The sequence below is a fragment of the Sipha flava genome, unplaced genomic scaffold (genome assembly GCF_003268045.1).
Source record: "Sipha flava isolate LNK unplaced genomic scaffold, YSA_version1 124_pilon_pilon, whole genome shotgun sequence".
Taxonomy (NCBI): domain Eukaryota; kingdom Metazoa; phylum Arthropoda; class Insecta; order Hemiptera; family Aphididae; genus Sipha; species Sipha flava.
This window is the reverse complement of record NW_020271750.1, coordinates 1,627,505-1,644,183: the sequence shown is the minus strand read 5'-3', so window position 1 is coordinate 1,644,183 and position 16,679 is coordinate 1,627,505. Positions and strand designations below refer to the sequence as shown.

Genomic DNA, 16,679 nt, shown 5'->3' with positions numbered 1-16,679 from the left:
ATAATGACATGATTGTGTATGTATAAAGTGTTCTACAGATATAATTTCAATAACATTTCTCCGTAATAAAGATTTCATAAATGGGTTTTAAACTCATTAATAGAAAGATTTCACTGAGTGTGAATTATCGAACACTCTATCTATTTCTTCTAGAGACGGACAATGAATTGTATATTAATAACACTCAAGTAATTTATATACATTGAATTTCAACGTCGTATGATTATTATTTTCATAGAATCTAATGAATTTGAAAGAGGGGATTTTATACATCAAAGTTCATTTGAAATAATTGGCCCAGACTATCAAATAGAAAATGCCATTCCCATTCGTGCAATTCTCAGAAGCGTTAAGAATATCATAATATTACTTCCGTTTTCTCTAAAATGTGTTTTATGATTATGTCCCCATTTCCCAAATAATTTTGGGAGATTTGCGCTTATAAATTCATCTCTGTTGTAAAGAATATTGCCCGCGGAAAACTAATCTATTATAAAAATCATGTCTTCAGTTTGATTTTTATTAATACATTCACCACCAATATGACTAAGAATATTCTATTTTAGTATTTATTTTTATTAATTTAACTTTATTTTTAATTTTATTTTATTTCAAAGTAGTATAGGGTAAAGAGAATGATCTCTGATATCGAATTTACTATCAATAATAAAATAATAATTTTAATAATAATTTATTTCGTAATTGATTGTCATCGTTAAAATGCTCATTAATACGAGTAGTTTATATTAAAAATGTAAACTAAATCCTAATTATTTTATCAATATTTACCTGTTATTTTGAAAAATATTTATAATTATTATCACGTCTCACCTCGTATCAGCCGTACAAAACGCACGCGTTTTAATGCTGTTCTCAGTCCGTGCTCTATGTTTTTATTCTTTCTCTGCAACAAAAATACCTATGAAGCCGTGTTGGATACCAAAAAAAGCAGAAAGCTGTCCTGAAAATTTCCATCGCATTCTATTTAAACCATCTAACCCTGAAGTACAAAAAAAGTTGATAATTATAATTGCTAATTCAATAAAAAAAAAAAACCCAGATATCAATTATTGTGACTTCGAGCTCTCCGGCTATCAGCCGGCAGCAGTCCATTAACTTAATTGCATCGATACGCATTATCGCAATGTATACATAATGAATAATCAAACGTAAGCCGACATAAATAAACCAAAAAAAAAAAAAAATCAAAAAATTATATTTCCTCCAATCGTAATGAAAGTATATCAAGTGATGTTTTCGAAAATCAGCTAGAAACCCAATTAAATATAATCTCTCAACCGACGAAACATCCACATAAAAAAAAAAACAAACCCCTATTTGTAACTTCAAACAGATATGCATGTCTTAACGTAGACGTCGATAGAGATATCATAACCAAACACATTGATCCTACCGTTATCAATGAGGAGATTAAAACGTCATTACCGCCACCGATTATAGTCAACGGAACAAATGTTTTTGTCAGTCTTCGCTCAAATGTAATCAATTTAATCGGATCAGAAAATTTCTTATTAAAATCGTCCATTGACAATTTAAAAATGTTCACAAAAAATTCTGACTTATAGAGTGGTTATAAAATTTCTTAATGATGAAGATTCCGAGTATCATGCATCGTACTTATCAACTACGTGAAAACACGGTGTTTCGTGTGGTTATCAGAAATATCCATCCCTCTACACCGACAAACGAAATAGGAATCGCAATCCAAGAAATCGGCTTCACAGTAAGACAAGTAGTAAACGTTCGTCACAAAATTATTAAGCTCGCTTTACCAATATTTTTTGTGGATCTTGAACCCGCCGAGATTCACAAAGATATACTTCATATAACATCCATTCTTTACACAAAAATTAAAATCGAAGAACTAAACAAAAGCCGTGAACTCGTACAATGTTTTAATTGTCAAAAGTATGGCCCATCTCAATCTAAAACCTACTGCTCCCACCCACCTCGCTGTGTTAGCTGTGCTGCAAACAATCCGTCTTCATCGTGTAACAAAACTAAAGATCAACGTCCAATATGCACCCTCTGTGGTAAAAACTACTCGACAAACTACCGTGGATGCACTTTACATAAAGATCTCCAAAAATTCCACAGTAATTCTAAAACTACAGCTAAAAATAATATAAATCAAAACAATTATGTAAATGAGGGAAACACTTCTGTTGATAAGACATCTTTGGATCTACCTAATTTTAATTTTAATGATAACAAAACATTCCCAAATCTTCCCTAAATGCATTCTGGGAAATATTCTCAAAAAATCAAAATTCAAATACACATAATACTCCTACAGAAAATTACTTAACATCTCAACTTCCATCTTTCATAACACAATTAAAATCAATGATCAATCCTCTGATTTAACTTCTCACAACAGTCATAAATCAACTAATTTTAAAAAATGACAAATAAAAATACTAATCTAAATTCACTCAACATATTCCTCTGGAATGCAAATGGACTCAAAAGTCATGAGCCCGATCTATTACATTTATCTACCAAAAAAATATAGACATTGCACTAATCTCCAAAACTCACTGCACCCTTAACTCCGAAAATTTTTTTCTTGGTTATAAAGTATATCGCACCGATCATCCCGAAGGAACCGCTCATGGTGGATCCATTATTATAATTTCCATAAAAATACACAGTGAACCCAATAACACAATAAAAAACCTAGATTATAGAGCTTGTGACTACACCCCAGTTCTACTATAAATAAATGGTCAGATATTTATAAACTCTCAGCGGCCTTTTCTAGCAAAAGGACCAGTCAATTGGAAGCTCTTTTTCGTAAATCTTCAAAACTCAACCAATCAAAAAATCTCGCTCAAAACAAATGAACAAATTAAGGACGCAGTCCAAAATCTCACAACTTCAATTTAGGCCGCTGTATACAACTTATAATTTAAAACAAATATACCCGTGGAAAGTTGATTATTTAAAAACTCTTTTCCCTTCCACATACAAGAATTAATCAAAACAAAGCGTAGGGCCCGTTCACAATGGCAACGTCACAATCTACCTTCCGATTAATGCATGCTAAACAAGCTAACCAACGTAATAAAAAAGCAAATACAAAAACACAAATCAAAATTTTGTGAGAAAGAATATCAATCGCTTAACACAAAATATGGAAAATATTGTGGAAAATCACTAAAAAGATCATTTAAGTTAAAGAACAATCTACTCCTCTAACCGACTCAAACGCTCATCTAGTCATCTCTGATAAAGACAAAGCTGACCTTTTCGGAAATCATCTCTCGAAAACCTTTACTCCCCACTCCAACATAACAACCCAATCTCGAGTACTTCAGATGAAATAAAAAACTTTCTTGGCAGCCCATTGCCTATGTCCCTTCCCGCAAAGCACACAATCCCAAATGAATTAAAACATATAATAAATAAATTAAAATTAGGGAAGTCGCCGGGTTACGACCTAATCTCAAACAAAATAATTAAGCATCTTACAAACAAAACATTAATTCTCCTCGCATTAATTTATAACTTGATGCTATGACTTTCTTATTTTCCTCTAATATGAAAAATCTCTATAATAACCCTGATACATAAACTTCTAAAAATTTAATAACCTCCTATAGGCCGATAAGTCTACTCCCAAAACTAACAAAAGTATTCGAAAAAATTTTACTTAAAATAATTAGACCCATAATTAACTCCCATCACATAATACCTGACTTGCAATTAGGATTCAGGGTAAATCACTCAACAATACATCAAATTTATAGACTCACAGACAAAATCTCAACCTCATTCGAAAATAAGGAATTCTGCCCCGGCGTCTTTTTCGACTTTACACAGGCGTTCGATCGAGTTTAGCATATCGATTTCCTATAAAAGCTAAAAATTTTTCTTCCAGTGCCTTACTATTTAATCATTTGTTCTTACCTATATAATAGGTCATTTGCAGTCAGACAAGGAAACTCGACCTCCTCATACTACCCTATATAAGCTGGAGTCTCCCAAGGGAGACTCCAGACCTCGCCCCCGATTTATTCAACATATATACATCAGACATTCCCAAAGTAGCTAATACGATTACAGCAACATACACTGATGATATAGCTACCGATAAAAATCCCATACTAGCTTCTTCAGCCCTTCAAACCCATCTTGATCAAATAAACAACTGGTTAATCCAGTGGTGAATTAAAATTAACCCGGAAAAATCCTTCCATGTAGTATTTACTCTGTGTAAAAAAGAATCTCCATCACTGAAACTGCAAGGAGTGGACATCCCCACAACCCCACAGGTAAAATACATAGGAATTAAACTCGATGAACGACTACCCTGGGGCTCCCACTTAAAAGTAAAACGCAAAATACTAAAAAACCGCCTCCATATGCATCGCCCCATAATTAAATCCAAATTATCAATCCACACTATAACAATGCTATACAAATCTATTAAGGCCTATCTGGCTTATGGCTTGCAAATCTGGGGCTGCTCCAAACCATCCCAACCCCAATTCATTCAATTCTTCCAATCAATCTCACTTCGCCTTAGACCCTTGGTACATAACTAACAAAGCACTACATAAGGACTTAAAAATAGATACAGTAGACCAACTAGCTAAAAAATACTATACAAAATTTCATTCAAAACTACAACATCATCAAAACCCACTCATCTCACACTTATCTTCGCGCATACTACCCGAAAACCCTCATCGCCGTCTGAAAAGACGTTGGTGCCGTGACCTCCTAAATTAATTTAAATCGCGTTCCGAAAGATTCTATCAATGGGTAGCATCCCTTATCAAGCTCTTCCGTTATATAATAATATTGTATACATTTCTTATTTACTTATTGTGTTTTTTTTTAAATACAGATTGTAAGTATTTTTTTAATAAAAAAAAATAAATATTGCCATGAAACGTTGAACGTAGCGTATACTGTTTCTAGAATAGTTCCTTTCTTAAGTCTTCTTAGTCTTAAGATAATTGAACGAAAAATAATTGTACTTGTATTTGTAACTAATTCATGTAACTATTAACTATAAACAGTATTTCATTATATTAAAAACGAATCACGGAAGACACACTTTGTGTATTATACATTGTCTGATATTATAGCAGTTACATGTTGTTTAGTATTTTAAACAGAGACATTTTTAGATATAAATATTTTCTAAAATTAATTTCTACATTTTATTTCATAATACTTAATTTCACTGTAAATCATATTAAATATAATTATTATTAACTGTTGATGAGTTGAAGAAACATTTCCGGAAGTTAACTTAAATCACCTATACGATAATTTATACAGTAGTATACAAGTATTCAGTAAATTATTATTATTATACTCAATTATAATATTTTTATTGTTGTGAGAGTTGAGCTTATATTATAGTTTTTTTTTTTTTTTTATATATATAATGCATAATAGATCTAAGGAGAGAGTCAGAAGATTAATGACAGTATTATTAAGGAAAAGAAAAATAACTTGCTGACATGAGTTGTTCTCTAAGCTATACACTTATAAACAACGTCGAGAATAAAAAGACAAAGCAAAATGAAAACAAAATTTAATTCAATTTAGCATTAACTGAGGAAATCAGTGTTGGTTTGTGTACAAAAATCGATAAATAAAATAATAAATAAATAAATCGTGTAAAGAAAATACAAACCATGGTCTAATACTTCTTTGATTTCTGCACGTATCTTAAGTATTATTATTTTTAAATTTTATTTTTTCATTTAGTTACATAACTAGTTTTTCTACGATGTTTCGGAGTTCAGTCTTGGAATCCCTGGAAGCTACCATAATTACCGTCGACAACGACACGCTATTCACAGTGTATACACCTGCAAGTGTTAATACAACTCTGCATTATAACAGTGTTATTGCTAGTTCAATCGGGATTTTCATTGACTTAACGTTTTTGTTCGTCTATAGCTAGTCATAGTTTCTTTTATTAACTTTCTTTAACCGTCAACATATTGGTCGCTGGAACGATATTTTTCAGCAAAGAGTTCTAAATTTCGACGGACGAATTCGCCCAACGTTTCCCTATTTCATCGAATAATCCTCTTTAAACAATATCGATAGTGGACATACTTTTATCATTCGCGAGTTCGAATGGCGGCCGACGAGGGCACAGTTAATAATGTTATAGTAACGGCACCGTTTCATCCGGCATTGGCTTGAAAACGGACAACGATACCGTCATAGTCCAACAGGTCATGTTATCAACCGTAGGAAATTAACATCAAATACAATCAACATGCGTGGCTATCAAAATCATTTGATTTATTATGATTTTGTCGAGGTTTTTGACGCAATGGTAATAAGTAGAGCTCTTAATACACGTGAATTCATGGAATTCACGTGTCACGTGTCACGTGTAAAATCCAAAATAAAAATGTATATCCTTAACTTAATATTGTACTATTAATATTTTATTAAAACTTCAAGTGTATAACATAAAATTACTAATTTTACCATTGTAAAAATGGATATATATTTTGGATAAACATGTATTTCACGTGTACACGTGAATTCCGTGACACGTGTTTTAAGAGCTCTAGTAATAAGCGCCGTGTCCCGGACTACACGAAATCAAGTGAAAATCATAAACATTATATTTTTTGCCGATCGAATGCGTAGGATTAAAAAATGTCGTTGATATCAATGTTATCTTTTACGTATAACTATTGAAATATAGTAAAATCGGTTTCTGCATTTCAATTGAAGCAATCGAATTAAAATTATACTATAATCTAATCTACCTAGCTGTCAAATTCAGTAGTGGATCTAGAATTGGGATTGAGGCAATCGCCTGAAATAAAAGAAAAAAAAAATCTTTAACAATTCAAGGAATTAGCTATGGCCACAATTAAAAACGAGTTAATTTAAATAAAAATAAAATAAAAACGAGTTAAAATTTTTATACATAGTTAAAATGTTTATTTTTTTTTTCGTTGTGGTGAAAACCGGGTAACGTGTTTTCTTAGAAATGTGTCCTTTGAAATAGAGTTCTTCTACTGTATCAACCATCTTTAAAAATATAAACTGATTAAACTGATCCGCCCGACCTTTTCGCTCAGATTCGTTTTTTAAGAGTAATAGTATAATGGTTAAAAGTATAAAAGATGAATACAGTAATTCCATTTACTCGCCCCTGTATATTATTCTACCTAGTAATCTCAGTCCTTTTTTTTTTAATTATAAATCTAATTTAGTATAATAATGAGAATCTATAACGTTGTAATTGAAGTGAAACAGTACATGGATAGATACTGCTATGTTAACTATAGGAAATTATAATAGTTATCTTTGAGCTTTCATCGGTCATTTGATTTAGAGATAACGATACAAAGTGCACACCAGATATGTTACATCAGAATGAAAACGTACCGAGAACGCGTTATACTCTCATGCCATGTACACGCACTCGCAAATATGTTATCAATATAAATATGATAATTTGATGGGATTTCAAATTGTTTGTGTAGTCAAAATGTATCGCATAACGAACCGAGGAGCAGAGTAAAGAATTTTTAAATTGTTACGAATGAAAACATAACAAAAAATATTTTATGGTTGAAAAAATCATACTAAAAAACATACTAACATTTTTCGTAGAAACGCAATACAGCCAGTGCGAGTTACGTAACAAACGTAATTTTAGAGAATGAAAAATCCTAGTCCAGGTACTATACGCCCAAACACTTTTCCAATCCATATGAAAGCTTTTGTGCTTTTGTTGATTTTACATCGATTCCCTATTATATATAATAAAATTATAGATTTGAAATTTCTTATAGTTGTGATAATCAGAGCAACCGTATTGGTCGAAATCGTAAATTCTGGTAAAATCAATGCATTTCTCGTTGCACTCAAAATCTCAAACGACAAAATATTCAACTTTATGGTCAAATGTACGCCATAACGAAATAATTTGATATAGGACTACACATTTTTTTATAGTAAAAAAAATTAATAAAAACACACATGTATACCTATATATTAGTATATTATTGTAGTATAATCTACAATGTTGTATATGTTAATCGAATTATCCACTGCCCTGAACGTCTGACTAAGAACAAAGCGAATATCATCAGTTCGGCTATAAGCGTTTTTATAACATTAAATAAAGGAGAACTAAAATAAAGTGAAATAAAATCCAATAAATCATTTGCAGAGAAAACAGATCTCTTATAACTAAAACCACTGTTCATATAATATAATCGTAACATTTCTGTAATGTTATAGTTTTTTTATGTGCGTTTTAACGTTATTTTTCAAAACATTTGGAGCGTGATGCATAATTATGAACGAAATACTCTTATATTTTTTCAATATATCAGTTTTCGTCGCCAATTGTTCATATTATATGCGGCATATGAAATACAATTAAGTAGATTGTGCTTAACCATAAACAGTTTAATTTACAATAAAATAAAATATCCTTTAGTTTTTGATATTTTAAAATATTATACTCGTCAAACCATTTAATGATGTTTACTAAATTTTATTTAAAGGATACTTGATTATATTTTTCAGGAAACCTGTCGTATAGGCCAGAAAAATATTCGGCCAACTAATGCGATTTATGGTTGATGATTTGTAAATGAAAAATTTTTACAAAACTTCTTCGACAATGGAAAAAAATAAGAAGAAAATACGACTAACAGCTAATATTGAAAATGTTATGCCAAACGAGTGTTCTTTGGGATTTTTTTTTATGGAATAACTTTGAAAAAAACAAATTCGTTTTACTCTGTGTCAAGTTTTCAACATAAAGGTTTTGAAATGTTGAAAGCTCGACCGGATTTTTGAAGAAATAACATATAATGTCGACATGTCTTACAACAATTGTTTTATGATCGACATAGAATGATTCATTTACTACCGCATGTGTCCTATATTTTTTTTTCGTAATTATTTGATAATCATATGAAAGTTGTTGAAATATAATATTTCGAATATATTTGATATGTGTTTTTTTTTTGTTTTATTTTTTTTTATTATTAAACTGTTCTAGGTACCTTTATTATAAATATATGAAAATTTATTGAAATAATTCATAAAATAGTAATATATAATGAAAAGAGCAAAAACAGCACGTAATCCCTTAAGAAATTTCTATTCATAAATATTATTATGGATAACCACATATTTTACGTTACACGGGTACTTTTATTATGCACCTATTTTTTAACAATATTTTTGAAAACTGTTATAAATTTCAGAGCATGCGCAAAAAAATGTTTAACTAATATGTATTATTTATGTACTATAATACGTATGTATAATTTTTGTTATAAAATTATTTTGATATACTTATGCAAACTTAATTCAGTCGATTACACAACATGTGGTATATCGTTTATCGTTTTATGAATCATACTCGACTGATCTAGGTTTCAATTTGAACTGAGTTCTAATATTCTGGTTTTATTGTCTACGATATTTCAACAGACGTTAATTGTTAAACATATTTGACCATATTCAAACCGTCATAATGAAAGCTATACGTACGAATAGACTTATTCGATTTCTAGTTGAAACCCATAAACGCGATCATAAAGTTTATATGAATTTTTATTCTATTTTAACAAAAAAAAAAAAAAAAAAAAATGTTTAAACGTCAAATAAAGCGATTTCGTTGTTGGTTCTCTTCGCGTGCGATGTGGAAACGTAAACTATTATATATTAATGTTGCTGAAGGCGGTTCGTTTGTTCGAGACTTCCGAATTATAAAGCTATCCTCTCCAGCAGTAGTAAAGAATACGGACGCCCTCGAGGAATATTTTAGTCACATAGACTAGGTACACGGCAAGGGAATCCATTCCATTTTTAAATGAATGAATGAATGAATGAGTCTTGTCCAGTAACAGAAATCATACAATATTCAGACGCATCGTTGCACCGGTCTGGTGTAATAGTCGTTACAGTGAGAAATTATTTACCTTAGCGAACCACAGAGGGATATATTATTATATGAAATATATGTATATATATATTTGTATCAAGATTTATTATGGATATTATGGATTTTTGTTGTATAATTTTTCCAGGACATTGCCGATAGCGAGCGTAGAAAAAAAATACAAAACTAACATTCTACCAGACCAATGGCTTGAGTTTGGAAAATACCTTATATGTTTATTGTGCTCAACCGTTACCAGTGGATAGTTTAGATTGTTCTTATTCGTATTATAACCATCCATGCACGAGTACTTAATATAAATTTTTTCTAAAAAGGTACCTGAATGTACACACTTCGCTTTCAAATTATGATATTCAACTATAATATCACAATAATACTCGTATATAATATTTATGCGGTAATCATAATACTATTATTGTAATAGACATGTTCGGTGCTGTATGCCGTACAACCCGTTCGGTTAAACGCGATGCAAGCGTGTCTGTTTCCTAGAATTATAATTATTATATTTTCGGTAGACGATAATTATTTGATTTATTTTTTACCGGTTCGTATTTACAAATGTCGTAAAACGCGCACGTACGTCGCATACATTACATGTGTAACATAATCGAAGTGTTATGTTATACTTGTCCGTGCACGTTTATTAGACGCGTTATGGGCGCACGCGCTCACGCGTGTACAAGCGCACATTATCGATCCGTTTAAGTCAACATATCGAGTTATTTACACGGAACGGATTCACTACAACAGCTGCTGAAGCAGCAGTACGCGCATGTGTACGCGTTAAAATGTTTACATGTAAATCCGATGTTGAGTCGTATAATTTATTTACAGTAACGTGGGGCATTGCTGCTGCTGCTGTTGCTGTACGGTTAAATACAACACGATCAACAATATACGTTTGCACGTACCCGGGAGCGTGCGAACTAGATCAAATAACAATAATAATAATGCAGTTGTACAAACTCAGAAGTATATCATGAATTGTAATCCGTTTCATTAGCACCCTTTCCCGTTAACCGTGCACGCGGTTTAATCTATTACGCGACGGCGTTACGTATGAGTGTATTAGTGCGATGTTATAATATTTGGAACACGCGAGCGTCGACGCGGAAATATTTCGCGTGTTACAGGGCCGGCGTCAGGGGGAGGGGTCGAAACGGAGCATTTGTCCAGGGCCTCGCGCTTAAAAATTTCATCGAAAAATATTTTGTACGGAAATCTCATAAAACAAAACTTGAACTGTGTGGATCGCTTGGCGAATGCGATCTATAGAGAAATCCGTTGGCGTATAGTAAAAAACTAAAAAACAGCAATATTATATTTAACATGTCATGTACGCACCGACGATGACCCGTATGGCACGCCGCACAGTATGGAACCGGGATACGTAGGAAATTTATTTGATCGCATTTCTTAAAATTATCGCGTGCAGCTGTCACCGAGACTGATTGTAATCATGTATGTTATCGCCTTTAATTGCGGCCTAAAGGTTATAGGTGACTATTGCTGTGGGTAAAATAAGTTTTGCCCAGAGACTTGCAAAAGGGTAACGCCGGACCTGGCGTATTATATTCAAATACGTATTAACGTTTGTCTTAATAAAATTATGAAAAAAAAAAAAAAAAATCGAGTTATAATTTTAAAACCAATATCTGTGTACCTACATTTGACATTTGACATTCGTACCGGTGTCAGCACTCGTGCATTGTTTTTAGTATTACTATTGTTATTATTTTTATTATTATAATATTTATGTTGTTACGTGACCAATACGAGTGCAACTACTGCTTTCAACAATGACCATCGAGTAATGTGATAAGAATAAACGACTCCGCCGGCAAGTATACTTAGAAATGCATACATTTATGTACTGTATATTATTTTTTTTACTGTAAAATTAAACATTAAAGTACCAAGAAAACGAATATCGGAGTCGTTAAAATATTTTTGGGAAACCCAGGAAAGGTTATTTTCTTATCTAGAACCTGGATCTAAAAATTACAAAACCGCGTAAGGACTATAGTTAAAGAAGGAGAACAATGTTCTGGAGATCATTAGCGACTGGCCACCGAATTAATTATTGAGGTCACCTTTTTTTAATAATTTTTTTTAACTTCTCTACTTTTATTTTTATTTGTAGGCGGTACTATTATGGTGCGTGAGTTTTTAAGTTTTTATTCACTCATATTTTTATTTTTTTTTTATTCGAAATCTAGGTGGTATTTTTTTGCTTTCGTTATATACACAAAATATACCAGACCGTGAACTGCTCTGACGCTGTATAAATACTTGGTAGTAGGTGTTTTAAATTTCCAAGGTCAGATTTAGAAATTACTATTTAATTTGGTTGATTATTTAATGATCAACAGTATGTATATTATGTTTTTTTTTTTTTTATATTTATTTGTGCTAATCGACAATACCATATAATTTTCGAGTAACAAAGCAACATTAATATATTTTACGCATATTTCTGTTAGAGAACATTTCTTATGGTAACATTAACTACTCGTTTGGCAACAGTATATTTCTATTTCTATTTTAAAGAATTTTAAGTAATGAGTTTTTAACACGTATTTATTTAATATTATATGAATATCGACGTGTTAAATGTGTTATAATGAGTATATTTTTCAAGGTGATTAAATGCAAATTTTTTTTACTCGAGAAACGTATTAAACTAAGTGGTTTAAATATTATTAGTTCAAATTATGGTAAAACAGATAATTTAATTCCATTGATGAAATTAAAACATTATTTTTTCGAAATTTATCTATCAGAATATTATTCAAAATAAATATATATATATACATTTATATATTAATATTTTTGATAAAAAATGTGTTCTATATAAATTAATATTTAAATCACGACACACATACATCATGTTCAAAAATTTCTTAGTACATAAAATTAAAAAATAACTATTTTCATCTATAAAACACTAGTTGTTTCGCAGAAAAACATTTTAAAGTGTATTTTATTTATTTTTCAATTTTTTTTTATATAAATTCCAATTTATTGGTATTCATTAATAATAATTTACATTACTAATATATTATACATTTGTGGTACTATAATATATCTGGATGAACTAAATATGAAGTTATAATAGTTTTTGGCATTACATTTAAAGTAAAATACTTACAACTTAAAAAATAATATACACTCAATTGTAATAATATGCGTGTTAGTCATTTATACGTCAATTTATTTAAAAAAAAATTATTCCAATAGTTTCTAATGATTAAATGATCAGACTCGTTAATTTTTAGTATCTATCATATAGATAAAATAATAGTTGTATTTTCAATTAGACTTGAAGTTCGAGTAAGTAAATTGTTTTCAAACAATCATATATTGTCTTAACATTATTATGTTCAGATTTATAGAAGTTCGACAGTAAAACTTCGAAAAAATACAACTTTGTCCGTGAGATACACACAAGATTATTATTGCGCTGGATACAAAATATTATATAAACAATGGTCTAGCACGAGAAAATTAATCATGACGTAATCATGGGGGCTTATATACATTAGCGGTATTAAAAACATAAATGTAAAACTATTTTTCACCGTACGTATAGTACTGAACTCTTCAAGCGAAGTGGCTTTTAAAATATATATAGATATATAAAATATTGATTCGTTCATATACAAGTATATAAAAAAAATAGTTCAAATTTTCTATATTTTATCATACATTTCAGTATAAATTCACATTTCTACGTAACTATACATCACACATAATATTATCATCTAATGCATTATACATTTTGTATGTACAAATGCTAATTATGTAAACATTTACAAACGCAGACGCATTGGATTTTGCATTATAGACAATCATAAAATTATAAAATTAATCTTATTTAATACATATACATATATACATACATATATATAATATGTATGCGAAGGTAGATAATATATTATTATAGTCTGACAGTTTGATTTGTTTGGATTCAAATGTTATGCAAACAGATACTTCAGTATGTATTATGTATATCCATAACGAACTATTTGAACAAACTGCAGACGAGTTGTAGAACAAAGTTCAAAACTTTGTATCTATTTTATTTTTATTATATATTTTTTTTTGCGTATACCAATACACACGCGTAGGTACCTGACTAACTTCGTTACGGGTATATCCAAAAAACGAACGAGGTAACCACTCGAATTTTAAGTGTGACATTATCGTTCTGATCATTTACAATATTTCAACACACGCGGTGCAGTGCAAAAGCAACTGTATATAGGTGAGTGGGGTGGTGGAGGACGAAAAGAGATTATCCATTTAACCGGACCTTTACCCGTGCGCACCCTTAGGGGCACAGTTGATGCGTTAAAACTTCTCGGAGGTTATACATAGCCATAGTGTATCGGTTAACGATAAGGGAAAGCAATAGCCGGATAAATTTTGCCTCAAGATCGGGTACGATGGGCAAGGAGTAGAAGGACTACACATCCGATCGATACCGGTGGTCGGCGTTACGTTACTCTAATCTGGTACATTTTCAACTTCCTGTTCTCCTATCCCCGTCTTTCGCGTATGACCTGTCGCCCTCGAGCCACCTGAACTCGTCTTGGCAACCCCGTAACCCCCCTTGGAGCCGTAACAAAAGTTTATTCTCGTAGGAATATCGAATTTACTGTCATTTCCCGTCTACATACCTCCGTTGGGATGAACGTTCGAACGAACAGCGCAATCAATCAACTTTCACAACTAATATCTAATAAAGTATTCCTTGGGATTTACATTTGCAATCCGCCATCCATTGGTTGCCAAGTTAGACGGACGAACGAAACATATTCAACTCCCAAAAACTTCATCCGTACTGAAAATATGGTGAGGAGAGGGTGAGAAACAACTTTGTTTTCATTATTTTCCCAATGAGATGGCATTGTTATGGTTGTACGTCCGGTTCCAATTCGTTTTATATCGTGAATAAAATATGACGTATACTTTGAAACTTAAAAAACTATAAATTGATAAGTTTAAAAAAACTCACCACCAAACCGAATAACGAATAATATGTGTTTCGAGTATATTCGTCAACTTTTTGATTTTCTTTATGTCTCTCCAATAATAGTTGTTTTTATTAATATATTCCACGAAGTTATTTTTATAACCAAATTGTATACTTGACCTCTTACGTGAAAAAAATATATAAAATCAAACTATGTGTGAAACTTTAACTTTTCGAATAGAGCGACTTTTCACTCATATGTATACTACATCGTCCCAAAGAAAATGTACAGCTAAAAATCGTCTCTCGTTTTTCAGAGCACAATTTTTCAAATAAATGATAAAATTCTGTTTTCGTTTCAATTTAAAGTAATAAAAAATAAATAAATAAAATGCAGTATCTCTTTCAAGAGTATTACATATAAAAATCGACTAACTACAGATCGGCATCGCGTATTGTATTTGTATAGAATACCTGGTAAATGCATACATAAACATCGTCCAAATAAATAAGACCATACCTGGTTTTTCTCTTTATCGTTTAAATAAATTATAAGTTAGGATGAGATTATTTGTTAAACTCTGGCAGTTGGACGCATTGTTATTGTGACGCCGTAGCAACGGAATATTAACGAAAACTATTGTTCGATTTGTTCTACCGTCGTCCGAATATAGTTGATATTTTACGTTTATATACGATACTCGAAACATTACGCATAAAGCCACCATGCACGGACAATGTCAACATTAGTCAAACGTTGACATTACCCGTAACACGTAAATGAGTACGAAAAACGGTACACTCGCGTGGATGTTTATCACAAAGGTATAGAGTGAAATCGTGAACGCGCTAATATCGTAGAATGCAACGAACACCGTTAGCATTCAACGAAATAAATGGACAATGCCCCATGATAGAAATTCTTCGCAGTACAAATTTAACAAGGGAAATACCGGGAGTTAATGATTACTCTATACTTGTACACGTATAAACAACCTACCCGTCACGTATATAAAAACTCTAATACCGTTTATTCACCGGACTCACCGTGGCTGTAACATGTTGCCCTAAAGTCTTTTCACTTGTACAGATAGCCGCGCACTTGACACATGTCCTCCTTAATTTCGTCATCGCGTGGGTCGGCGGGGGAAGATAAAATGACACACGTTTCAGTTGTTGTTGTCGTCCTTGACGACGGGACACGACCGCCGCTAAACCTAAGCGAAACATAAAGTTGCCGAAAAACGAATTCTCTACCACTGTCCTTCACCGTACCCGTCACATTGCCGCCTTCGCACGTCCTTTGCGTACTTTCCTTCTTTGTGCGCCAGGATTTGTCGACGGTGGCTCCGCGGTTAATCCCCGCGTACTAACTGATGTTTTGATAAGTTTCTCCGCCAGACGATTGCACATCGAACTCTATGACTTGCCCGCAAAGCACGTTACACGGTGCCGCCCGCACGAGCCTTTTACCGATCTCATCATCATTGCGTCCTCGCCGGCTCGAGTGCTGGGTTTTCACGATTGAAGTACATCTGTCCGTTGGATTTCTCTCTCTCTTTCTCTTTCTCCGAATCGATCCTGTGAACGGAATTCGTACACAAATCGCCCACCAAAACTAGGCAGATGACGCTTTTATCCACTTGAATTTTCTTTAAAATCAAAAAACATTAAATTTTTTTTTTTTAATAATTTATGTACGAGGGGTGACTCGAGTGCGTTCGTTATGGAATCTTTAATGCATTCCTC

The 16,679-nt window shown here is 31.9% G+C and overlaps 1 protein-coding gene across 4 annotated transcripts in view; it reads right to left on the bottom strand.

Annotated features, from left to right (window-relative positions):
• LOC112694202 (chaoptin) overlaps positions 1-16,679 on the bottom strand; it is a 104,651-nt gene that overhangs the window by 36,937 nt on the left and 51,035 nt on the right. Inside the window, exon 1 of one of the 4 annotated variants that reach the window (XM_025569607.1) lies at positions 15,978-16,033. The exons of 2 other annotated variants lie outside the window; for them this stretch is intronic. Coding sequence is in view for 1 of the 2 variants with exons in the window: in XM_025569605.1 (XP_025425390.1) it covers positions 5,678-5,680 (3 nt within the window). In the remaining variant the exon portion in view is untranslated. Of the gene's footprint in view, positions 1-5,677; positions 5,696-15,977; positions 16,034-16,679 lie in introns of those variants that run through there. One more of the 4 variants, XM_025569605.1, reaches the window with a different exon arrangement.